This window comes from Micropterus salmoides, unplaced genomic scaffold (genome assembly GCF_014851395.1).
Source record: "Micropterus salmoides isolate LMB-PRFRI ecotype aquatic unplaced genomic scaffold, ASM1485139v1 Ms_hic_scaffold_17, whole genome shotgun sequence".
NCBI lineage: Eukaryota > Metazoa > Chordata > Actinopteri > Centrarchiformes > Centrarchidae > Micropterus > Micropterus salmoides.
The window spans coordinates 6,903,024-6,915,981 of NW_024040817.1; the positions used below are offsets into that span (position 1 = coordinate 6,903,024).

Here is a 12,958-nt window from a genome sequence, read left to right on the forward strand (position 1 = left end):
ACAAGGGTTTCTTTTCTCATCTGCTGAGCTCAGAAACCATGACAACAGAGAGGTTTCAGTACTAAAGATAAAAAATTAAGTGACATTTTGTTCTTTTGATGCATTCATACCTGAAGGTTCAGTGTGAAAGTTTTTGTCGCTGCCTGTAGACGCCGCCCCGACACCCGGAAGTTATTGTCCACTACGCTGAGCACGTCCACCTCCTCGACTAAAACTCACTTTTTTGGGATTTAATTTATCTACTCTTTTCAATGAAGACCCCTACATATCTCAGCAGTTATTCTTGTAACTATAAATGTAAACGCAATGCGATAGATGTTTATTTTTTTTTTTGTTTGTTTGTTTTAAGACACAGAGAGCTTCTCCTCAGTGTTCTGGAACGACTCGACCCACTGGAAAGAGAGATAATAAAGTTTATATGAGGTAAACTAAACATCCTGTTAGTTGCAGCAGAGGAGGCTGCAAGTTCTGTTGGTCTTCATCAGACTGGATGAATCTGGTTTCACTTCCTTCTCTGAGCTCAGTAACCATGGCAACATATAGGCATCACTGCTGAACCATGACAACAGACGGTTTTCACTACTAAAGATAAAAAATTTAACACTAACACACTTTTATTCAGGTGTATATATTTTTTATTTTGAAATTAAACTTTCTGAATTTCAGAGTTTAAAATATTTCACATATGGTGAAGACTGTAAGGCTTATATTGGTTTAACTATCTTAAATATTTCTTGTCTCAAGCAAAAACCTCCTTCATTATGATGATGTGTTTGTTCTCCTCATGTAAGCAGGAATCATCACTGAAACATTCAAATGAACATTTGTTACCTACTCAACTACTTTTTCAAACAAATTGGTTTTGGAATGGTTTTAAAATCATTAGTCTGGAAGAAAGATTGAATACTATACACATTATAAATTGAATCAAAAGAAAATGGCACTGACCTTGAGACTGAATGTTAAAACCTACATTTTGAAATGTATTTTCTTCGTACAGAGAAATCCAACATAGTTTTCCACAATGAACTGATACGAATGTAGAAAATTTAGAAGTGCAACAAGATTTTTAAGTGGAGGGGAATTTAGTCTGGTTAACAACACTGAAGACTTCAAGAATTGCTGTGAATACATCAAATTTCAAATATCAGACACAATATGTGAGTATTGATCCATTGATAAACAGCATCATCAGAGTAATCCAAGTCCCTGCTGGAGTCAGTCAGAGCATTTCCATAGAGAGCCACTTTGCATCAGCAGCACCATGCTCCAGTGCTCTGGGAGAGTTTATAGTCCTGAGAGTTGAACACTGGATGACTGACAGCTGTCCTTCATGACAACAGAAGCCACAGAAATCCTCCTCATCAAAAACATGACTTTGATCTGCGTCCTCATCTGGACTCTCCTCTGCTGCTGCTTCACAGGTAAAGTCCAGAGAATCAAACTCCTCTCCTCTATGAACATCCGTCCCTCTGAAATGAAGCCCACAAAACCATGACGCTGCTTTATGTTTTTGTCTCTGTATCCTCAGAGTCCAGAGGCCAGGTCACAGTGACTCAGCCTGGAGCAGTGAGCTTGCTCTGGGAGGCTCCGTCTCCATCAGATGTACGACCAGTCAGAATGTTTATGTTTATAGCAACAACCACCGTTTAGCCTGGTACCAACAGAGAGATGGAGAAACTCCTAAACTCCTCATTTACTCTGCTAGCACTCGAGTATCAGGGATTCCAGGTCGTTTTACAGGCAGTGGATCAAACTCTGACTTCACTCTGACCATCAGTGGAGTCCAGACTGAAGATGCAGCAGTTTACTACTGTCAGAGTGAACATAACATCAACAGTCAGTGGTTGTTCACACAGTGAAAAAGCGTCGGACAAAAACCTCCCTCAGTCAGACTGAACAGAAACTGAACTGACTGCTGCAGCTGGAAGCTACTGCAGAGACTGACACACTTCACTGAGGACACACACACACACACACACACACACACACACACACACCTGTCTATAGATTTGTCTCACTCTTACCCGTGCCTTGTCCAACCTAGTTCTTTCTCCCAGTACTGTTTCCTTCCCAGATTTTTCCCACACTTTTTTGAACCTGGTATCTTATTTCCTCTACCTTCCTCTTATTTTCTCATAGCAGTCAGTCTTGGCAGCAGCTGCAGCACTAGAGAAGGCAATATTTACATCTTGTCCTGGTCACATATTTGTTTCATCAGCTAATACATCTCCTATGTTAAATATATTAAAATATCTCTAGTCACAGATCACCTCCAGTAGTGTCAGCAGCAACAACAGCAGCAGCAGCAACATCCCCAGCAACTCCTCAACAGCAACTGTTCCCTGTAAGTTGTGTCAGCCCACCGTGTTTTAAAGCTAGATCTGGGTATTCCCTGAGGTTCTTTTTCAAAACTGTGTCACTGCATTTGTTGATGTATCGATACAGAAGCATCAGCATACGCATATCAGCAAGGAATACATAACGATATATTTCTGGATCAATATTTTGAGAACAGCCCTATTTACAGACTTGTTCCATGTGCCCCTTTTATACTTTGAGCACCTGCCCTTCCAAAGGTCTCTGCACGGCCCTGCAGCTACTACAACTATTTCCAGATAAAAGAAAATATGAAGACACAGATCAGCATCAGAAAACTTTGTAATCAAAAATGGACCAATCAAAACCAGTACATCCCTCCAATTACAAAAAAATATTGTTGTAAAGCAACATTACACAAGAATGTTTTTTTGCGATTTAGTGCTCCCTGTTTTATGAGTATTGTTCACTTACACACTACTGTTGCAAATATGAACAGCTGTACACATGTAGTTGTCATGATTACATAACTTACATGATTAAAAATGTTGAAAGCTTTGCTAGCCAATCATCAAGCAAGTTGGAGAAAACACAAGAAAAAGCAAGCAGGCTAATATTACTGACTAGTCCAACAGCAAGAAGGCCAGCTCGACAACTGTCTTGGATCCTTTTAGTTCAGTTAGTTCAGGCTAACAAGTAAAAGCCAGTCTGATATTTAATCTTGTCCGGTCACTCTCTCTTTGTATCTTCCTCACTCCTTTCGACAATGACTTCTTCGGTCTCTTTTCAGCCTCTATGATCTCCAAACTGAGAACATCAAGGCAGCTTATAGTAAAGCACTATGCCGTTGTGAAAGGTTTCCTGCCCGGGATTCCAGTGCTACATAGTGCAACAGCACCGTGCCCGGAATGAAGCTGTTGTTTTAAGACAACATTACTAAATCATGATTCAATCACATCACATGCTCTTCCTCAGCAGATGGAGTCGCCCAGTTTTTATTGAAATGTAGATTTTCAAATTCCCATTTCACTCAGCATTATTCTGGCTTCTTTTCCACATTGGCTTCAGAGTTAAAATACTGTGTGACAGCTGGGAGAACGTCCTCTGCTGATGAAGATCATGTTGTAAAAAAAGTAATGCTTCTAATAGTGACTTCAATGTTTTCTGGCTCCGAAATGTTTTCTGGCTGTCAAAAACTTCTGGTTGGAGTTTCTCGAGGAAGCTCTCTGAGATCCTCGGCGTCATCATCACCCACATGACTCATCACTGCTTAACTTGATGAAATCTCCACATTACAGACACCTAAACATGTAAAAGATGCATTAATATTGATATAATGTTGCACAACATTTTTGAGTGTAATGTGCTTGTCATTTATAGTTTTCTTTGTTCTTTTGGCTTACTGTATTTAAATATACAGATATTCAATACTGTATTACTTGCAGTACTTACAGTATACTACATATTTACTGTACTAAGTTGTGATTACTATACTTTTTAAATTGGAAAATGCATTTCCTCTACGCAAAAAACCATTTTCTGTAACTACATGCCCTGGATGAGATGCTCTGTAGTGTTTTACCTATTGACTGGCTGTGTTTAAGTTTTGAAAGCATTGTTTGATTTTGAGCACAGATGAAATGGTTTTGAGGCAAGTGTTTGATTTGATCTTAGCAATTGTGAAAAACTGTAATGAGAAAGGTTTTGCTCATGACCTTTGACCTCAGCCTCGTACTGGATCACAGCTATTTTAATGATTTCCAGTTAAAAGAAAATATGAACACAGTTCAGCATCAGAAACCTTCATAACCAAAGATTAATTTAATTAAATGTAATTTAAAAAAACTTTCAATATCAACTGAAGTCATAAAACTATAGTGTATAATTTAAATATAAGTAGATCAACTATATATAAAATCCCAAAATCAATCTTCCATCTTCATTTTCAAAAAACTTGTTGCAGAGGCCTGTAGATTTTTCTCGATTGCTCTGACACATTTCTTGAAATTATGCCTCTTTTTCATGAAACTCAAACACAAATGCACAACTTCTCACCCAATTCTCAGAACATCCTATTTTCAGGTCAAAATGAAGCTCTCCACTCAAAACCAATCTGGCTGGAAAACCAAACTTTGCCCTCAGACATAACACACAAGCCCTCAAAAACACACACACTACAACACAGTCTTACACACTGGTCAGATAATAATAATTATAATAATAATAATACATTTTATTTCTAATGCACTTTACATTTAACAAAAATGTGCTACAGGTAAAGTGCTACAGGTAAGATCATAAAAGCCAGGTAAAAACATCAGTGTATAAAATATAGATAAATAGTGCAACAACATTATTGTGCAAGGTTAAAACTCATAAGTTCTGCTAAAAATAAATGTTTTTAGGCCTTTTTTAAAAGTCTCAATAGTCACAGAAGTGCTTTACAGTAATCCAGTCTGGAGGAGACAAACGCACAGACCAGTTTTTCAGCATCAGCTAAGGTGAGTGTAGAACGGAGTTTTGCAATATTTCTGAGATGATAGAATGAGATCTTGCACAGGTTTTTGATATGGGCTTCAAAGGTGAGTTGCGGATCAAATCTTAGATTTGTGACTGTTGTGGAGAGGGGAATGTCTTGACCAGAGATAGTTATAACGGTTATGGAGGATGACTGAACTTGATGTGAGGTGCCAACAAGAATTGCCTCAGTTTTGGAGCTGTTCAACTGCAGGAAGTTGTGTTTCATCCAAACCTTTATCTCCTCCAGACAGGCGGTGAGTGTTGAAGACGATGATGATGTTGGTGAAGTTGTAGTGGGGTGTGGGTCAGATTTCATGTATCATCAGCATAACAGTGAAATGAGACTCCACGGTGACTGATGACGTTGCCGAGGGGGAGGATGTAGATGATGAAGAGGATGGGGCCAAGAACTGACCCCTGGGGGACTCCGCAGGTGACTGTGTGTTGCCGGGACCTTGCGCTACCAAGTGAAATGTACTCTGTTCTGTCAGTGAGGTACGATGTAAACCAGTTAAGAGCAGTGTCAGTGAGTCCAATGGTTTGGTGGAGCCGGTTTAGAAGTATGCCATGATCTACAATGTCGAAAGCAGCAGACAGTTCGAGGAGTTTCAGGAGGGAATGTGAGCTAGCATCAGCTGCCATTCGTAGGTCGTTTGTGACTCTACTCTTTTTTATTCTTAAGTGTGCTGTACAGTACAGCATGGTTATGGTTTTGAAATTTTAGCTCAAAAGCCTGTTTATAGTGTTTAAGCAATGGAGAAAAACTGTAAAATCTTACATCACAGTCATGTTGTATCACTTTAAGCTGATGATATCCTAATCTTTATTTCTAACGCTAAAATATAAAATTCATGACATTCTTATTTTTGTTCAGAGAAATAAAACTTACCATCTTTTCTGGGTACAAATTATGTCTAAACAACATGTGGATCTTCATCAAGAAGAATCTCCTGTAATACAAGATAAATGGGTGGTTTTATATTAAAATTAAATAAAAAAAAAATTTAATCCTTTCAATTCAATTCAATTTTATTTATATAGCGCCCAATCACAGGTTATATATTATATATATGTCATTAAGGTTAATGTTACCCCAGTCATTAAAGAATGAAGACGTAACATTTTAAAAAGACAGTCTTGTTATTATTGTGTCTTCATACCTTATTGAAATGACTGGTAATATTAGAATAAAAAAATCATAACCTGTCAATTTTATGAACATAATCCACAAGGAAAGCTATTTGATGACATTTTTATTGTGTTGAACTATTAAAACCACCAATAACACAACAAGAAAATTAATGTTAACATGTGTAAAAGGAGAGAGAGACAGAACCAGAGAGAGAGAGAGAGACAGAGAGAGAGCAGATGTGACGTTTTCATGAATTTGGATAAAACTTTTTTTGTCTGTGCCTTTTTGATACAAAAAAGAACAATAAAAAAGCAGCATCCAACACACAGTAAACATTCAGTAAATTACAAATGAGAGTTAATGATATTGAGTCATATGTAAAACAAGGGTTTCTTTTCTCATCAGCTGAGCTCAGAAATCATGACAACAGACAGGTTTCAGTACAAAAGATAAAAAATTAAGTGACATTTTGTTCTTTTATATGCATTCATACCTGAAGGTTCAGTGTGAAAGTTTTTGTAGCATCCAGTGGTGGGGGTTGGCTCATGGTGCTTTCACGTGCTCCTCGGATGGTCCCATTTCCAGAGCTGTAAAGTCATTCCTCTGACTTTGGTGTGTTCATGTGCTCTTAAGTCAGAATGTGGAATCAAGACCACTACAAAGATGTGTTGGAATTACATAATCAGAGCAATTTAATTTCCAATTCCAACAAGTCCAACAAAAAAAGGCTGTGAAAACTTTCAACACGTGATCCTCTTTTATTATGTTGTCTACCAAACTTTCAAACTTTTATTGTGTCTTCTCATATTTCACTAACTCTGACCATCAGTGGAGTCCAGACTGAAGATGCAACAGTTTACTACTGTCAGAGTTATCATTGGATCAACAGTCAGAATGTGTTCACACAGTGAAAAACCGTCGTACAAAAAACTCCCTCAGTCAGAAACTGAACTGACTGCTGCAGCTGGAAGCTATGCTCATTGTCACGACCTAGCTCGTGAGGGGTAAAGGAAGTAACAAAAAAAGTTGTTCATTTAAAACAGATTTTAAGAAGAATCAACAAAATTAGGTACACAAACTACAAAGAAAAAAGGGCATGTTTGTGCTGATTAAAACAAAGAAACAGATATAACAGAAAGAGTACTCCTCCAATTAAGGCCTGAATTACTAAACTACACAACGAGCAAAGAAACTAAACCTCACTGATCGGACCAACATTTAAACCAAAGTAAAACAGCACCCCTAAAACTAGTGTGACTAACACAAAATAATTAGGGTCACCCTATCATAAACTTTCTATCTATCTACTCAGCAACCAAAATAAGTTGGACTTATTCTCTGAGCACCACTGTGCAAAAAGGACTAACCAGCTGACTGAATACTGTAGAGCACAGTTCAGACTTGTGTAAATGTCCTGCCTGGGTGTCTGATGCCCTTTCTGCTCTGGATAAATCACTTTCAACACACAGACACATTAGGAAAAATTCTGTATCAGTGACTCAAACATTTGTAGTACCATAACAATTCCACAAGATAGAAGCACTGGGTTACAACTGCACAGACAAGGCTACGGAAAATGACAAAAAAACAATATTGTTGTAGTTGTGAGTCTGTGATAAGTGTGTTTTGATAGTGTGTGTTATACAGTGTGAGAAATTTAAGTACTGAAATGATAAAATCCTACTTGTTGGGGATTTAATTTATCTACTCTTTTCAATGAAGACCCCTACATATCTCAGTAGTTATTCTTGTAACTATAAATGTAAACGCAATGCGATTGATATATATTATTTTTTTTGTTTGTTTGTTTTAAGACACAGAGAGCTTCTCCTCAGTGTTCTGGAACGACTCGACCCACTGCAAAGAGAGATAATAAAGTTTATATGAGGTAAACTAAACATCCTGTTAGTTGCAGCAGAGGAGGCTGCAAGTTCTGTTGGTCTTCGTCAGACTGGATGAAACTGGTTTCACTTCCTTCTCTGAGCTCAGTAACCATGGCAACATATAGGCATCACTGCTGAACCATGACAACAGACGGTTTTCAGTACTAAAGATAAAAATTTAACACTAGCACACTTTTATTCAGGTGTATATATTTTTTATTTTGAAATTAAACTTTCTGAATTTCAGAGTTTAAAATATTTCACATATGGTGAAGACTGTAAGGCTTATATTGGTTTAACTATCTTAAATGATGATGATGTGTTTGTTCTCCTCATGTAAGCAGGAATCATCAGTGAAACATTCAAATGAACATTGTTACCTGCTCAACTACTTTTTCAAACAACCTGATGCCATGGCTTTTAAAATCATTAGTCTGGAAGAAAGATCGAATACTGTACACATTATAAATTGAATCAAAAGAAAATGGCACTGACCTTGAGACTGAATGTTAAAGCCTAAATTTTGAAATCAATTTTCTTTGTACAGAGAAATCAAGCATAGTTTTCTACAATGAACTGATACGAATGTAGAAAATTGAAAAAAGTGCAACAAGATTTCTAATTGGAGGGGAATTTAGTCTGGTTAACTGCTGTGAATACATCAAATTTCAAATATCAGACACAATATGTGAGTATTGATCCATTGATAAACAGCATTATCAGACCCTGTTGGAGTCAGTCAGAGCATTTCCATAGAGAGCCACTTTGCATCAGCAGCACCATGCTCCAGTGCTCTGAGAGAGTTTATAGTCCTGAGAGTTGAACACTGGATGACTGACAGCTGTCCTTCATGACAACAGAAGCCACAGAAATCCTCCTCATCAAAAACATGACTTTGATCTGCGTCCTCATCTGGACTCTCCTCTGCTGCTGCTTCACAGGTAAAGTCCAGAGAATCAAACTCCTCTCCTCTATGAACATCCGTCCCTCTGAAATGAAGCCCACAAAACCATGACGCTGCTTTATGTTTTTGTCTCTGTATCCTCAGAGTCCAGAGGCCAGGTCACAGTGACTCAGCCTGGAGCAGTGAGCTCTGCTCTGGGAGGCTCTGTCTCCATCAGATGTAGGACCAGTCAGAATGTAATTGGTGGGAGCTATTTATCCTGGTACCAACAGAGAGAAGGAGAAACTCCCAAACTGCTCATTTACGCTGCTAGCACTCGAGCATCAGGGATTCCAGGTCGTTTTACAGGCAGTGGATCAAACTCTGACTTCACTCTGACCATCAGTGGAGTCCAGACTGAAGATGCAGCAGTTTACTACTGTCAGAGTCAACACTCTATTAACAGTCAGTGGTTGTTCACACAGTGAAAAAGCGTTGTGCAAAAACCTCCCTCAGTCAGACTGAAAACAAACTGAAGTGACTGCTGCAGCTGGAAGCTACTGCAGAGACTGATACACTTCACTGAGGACACACACATTAGCAAAAAAGCATTAAGAAATAAACAGAAGAGCAAACACAATGTTAGTCACTTGAAAGCAAAATAATATGATTTGAAGAAGAACAATTTAATAACAATAATTATTTAAAGCTTCAGTTCCACATCAGAATCATTGTTTTTCCCAACAAGCAGGCAATTGACAGGTATGTGTAACCTCTTCAAAATTTCATAATTTCATAGATCGAACATTTCACCATGTTTTATTTAACCACCAAAGAACATGTAGCAAAAGAAGTTGAATGATTAAACGATTATCTTGGATATTCAGTGACTCTCTCCATCACAGCTTCACACCATCCATCCATATCCCATTATCATACCATTGCCCAATTATCCAAAGGTACCAACTTGGAAAAGTTAAGAAGAGTCATGCTCATGACCTTTGACCTCAGCCTCATACTGCACTAAATATATTTCAATTATGTCCACTTAAAAGAAAACATGAAGACACAGATCAACATCATAAAACCTCATAATCAAAGATTTCCCAAACAAAAACCTGTACATCCCTCAAATCAAGTTGTTTGATGACTTTGTTGTTTTCTGGCTCTGCCCACATGTCCAAATCTTCTGGATGGAGTTTCATTAGCATCTCCTCATGACAATGCAATATCTGCATTACAAACTTATGTCAAACCTACATCAATTTTAGTGCCACTAATCCCTGTTAAAAACATAATTTTCCCAAACTTGAATGGCAAAACAAAACTGTCATAAATCACTTGGTCAGTTAACTACCAAACTTTTCAGTATGTAAATATGTAGATCAATGCTCTCAGCACTGAGGGGGAAACACCATGATATGTTGAGGACAGCTGCAGCTCACTGACTCTGTGTGTTTGCATATGTGTCCTGCCTCTCTGCTCCCAGCCGTTAAGAGGTCAGTGTTGATCAGTGGCTGTCCAGGCCTTTCAGAGCCACTGACACGCCGGCAGCACAATGATGTCACTGAGTTATAACAATGGCAAACCCTGGTTCATAGCTAAACTCAGACAGCTAAGGTTGGAAAAGGAGGAGGCATTTAGGAGTGGTGACAGGGCTGGGTGCAGGGTGTTAAAGTAGAGGTTTAGTAAGGAGGTACGAGAAGCTAAATGACTGTACTCAGAGAGACTAAAGAACCAGTTTTCCGCAAATGACACCACTTCTGTCTGGAGGGGGTTCAGACAGATCACAAACTATAAACCCAAAGTCCCCCACTCCATAAACAATTCTCGCCTGGCAAATGAGCTGAACCAGTTCTACTTTGAGAGTCAATCAGACAGCATCCCCCGTGACTCCTCCGCTCAGCTTCAGCCTTAAGGCCCATTTATACTCCTGCGCAGGGTCTACGTGCGTAACTACGCCGTACACTACGCACGTAGCCATGCATTTATATTTATGCGTAGGTGTGTCCGTCATTCTGCAATTACATCCCCAAACGCTAGTCGGCAGTAGCGCTACAGCGTCGACTTTTTGCCGGCCAGCAGGCTAACTTTCGGTTTAGTGCTCCGCTAACGTAAATGGGGAAAAATTGGATACGTGCGGCTGGTGTAGCCTTTTCAAATGTTACCGACCGAATGGATCACATTCTGATAGCGAAACGAGTCATTTCGCTCGGGTTGCGACAGTCAATTATATTGATTCTCTGGTTACAGCCGCCATTCCCCGCCAAAGCACAGGGTACTTCTGGTCGGCTAAGAGGCATTGCGAGGCTACACAGCCGACCAATCACAGAGCTTACGAACCGCGTCGACTCAAAGTGTAGTCACACATTTGAGGAGGTGCACGCCAGGCGACGGCGTGGCCTCTGCGTATCCCCGTAGCCTACGCCATTACCTATGCCGTCGATTTGATGCAGAAGTATAAATTGCACTCCCCCCCCAGAGCTGGCCAGCTCCTCCCCTCCTCTCTCCATCACAGAGAGGGAAGTCAACGGTCTTTTCAGGTGGCAGAAAACTCGCAAAGCAGCTGGGCCGGACTCTGTCTCCCAATCCGCCCTGAAGCACTGTGCTGATCAGCTGTCTCCGGTGTTCACAGACATTTTTAACACCTCACTGGAGACATGCCATGTGCCAGCCTGCTTCAGAGCCTCCTCCATCATCCCTGTCCCCAACAAACCAAGGACCACTGGACTAAACGACTACAGACCCGTCGCCCTGACCACTGTGATTATGAAGTCCTTTGAACACCTTGTGTTGTCCCACCTAAAATCTATTACAGACCCACTCCTGGACCCCCTGCAATTTGCCTACAGAGCCAACAGGTCTGTAGATGATGCAGTAAACATGGCCCTTCACTTCATCCTCCAGCACCTGGACCTCCCAGGAACCTACGCCAGGATCCTGTTTGTGGATTTCAGCTCTGCTTTTAACACCATCATCCCGGCCCTGCTGCAGGACAAGCTCTCCCAGCTGAACGTGCCTGACTCCACCTGCAGGTGGATCACTTCTCCCTGTACACCAACAGCTGCACCTCCAGTCATCAGTCTGTCAAGCTCCTGAAGTTTGCAGACAACACCACCCTCATTGGGTCATCTCAGGTGGAGACAAGTCCGCCTACAGGTGAGAGATCGACCATCTGGTGACCTGGTGCAGCCAGAACAATCTGGAGCTCAACGCTCAGAAGACAGTGGAGATGGTCGTGGATTTGAGAAAGAGCCCAGCGCCACCCGCCCCCATCATTCCTTGTATCTCCCCAGTCACCACTGTGGAGTCTTCCGCTTCCTGGGCACCATCATCTCCCAGGACCTCAAGTGGTAACTGAACATCACCTCCATCATCAAAAAGGCCCAGCAGAGGATGTACTGCCTGCGGCAACTGAAGAAGTTCAGCCTGCCAAAGACAATGATGGTGCACTTCTACACCGCCATCATTGAGTCCATCCTCACCTCCTCCATCACCATCTTGCACGCTGCTGCCACTGCCAGGGACAAGGGCAGGCTGAAGCGTATCATTCGCTCTGCAGAGAAGGTGACTGGCTACAATCTTCCTTCTCTTCTGGACCTGTACTCCTCGAGGACTCTGAGGCGTGCAGGAAAGATTGCAGCTGACCCCTCCCACCCCGGACACAAACTGTTTCAGACTCTCCCCTCTGGCAGGAGGCTGCGGTCCATCAGGACCAAAAGCTGCTTCTTCCCATCTGCAGCTAGCCTCATTAACAAGGCCCGGATCCCCCCACTGACACTCCCCCCTTGCAAATGATACAAATGCCTCTGCACATGTAAATACTGTTTCATCTCGTGTCGTGCACAGACCTGGCACGTTGCACATATTTGTTGTTGATTGTTGATCTTTGTTGTTGTATATTTTTATGTTGTCAGTTTATATATTTATATGTGCACAATATTCTCCTCCATTATGTTACGTCTGCATGGCACAGACCCAGAATAATGCACATGTTTATATCCGATACGTTGTTCTTCCATTCCATATTTGTTATATTTCGTCATTTTTGTAGAAATTGTACTTTATTTATGTCAACTGTATGTTTGTCTATGTGTAGCACCTTATCATCACAGCAATGGGTAAAACACTACTTGGCAATAAAGCTCCTTCTGATTCTTTTTTTTTGTGGCTTGACACAAGGAATGCGACAGCTGAAACCCACATCCTGCACACATCCGT

General features: G+C 40.6%; 1 gene segment (V, D, J or C); it reads left to right on the top strand.

Moving 5' to 3' along the window:
* The first annotated feature begins 8,743 nt into the window (after positions 1-8,743).
* On the top strand, positions 8,744-9,225 carry LOC119907737. The segment is given in 2 exon segments: positions 8,744-8,795; positions 8,903-9,225. Coding segments are annotated over 2 exon segments (375 nt in total).
* The last annotated feature ends 3,733 nt before the right edge of the window (positions 9,226-12,958 follow it).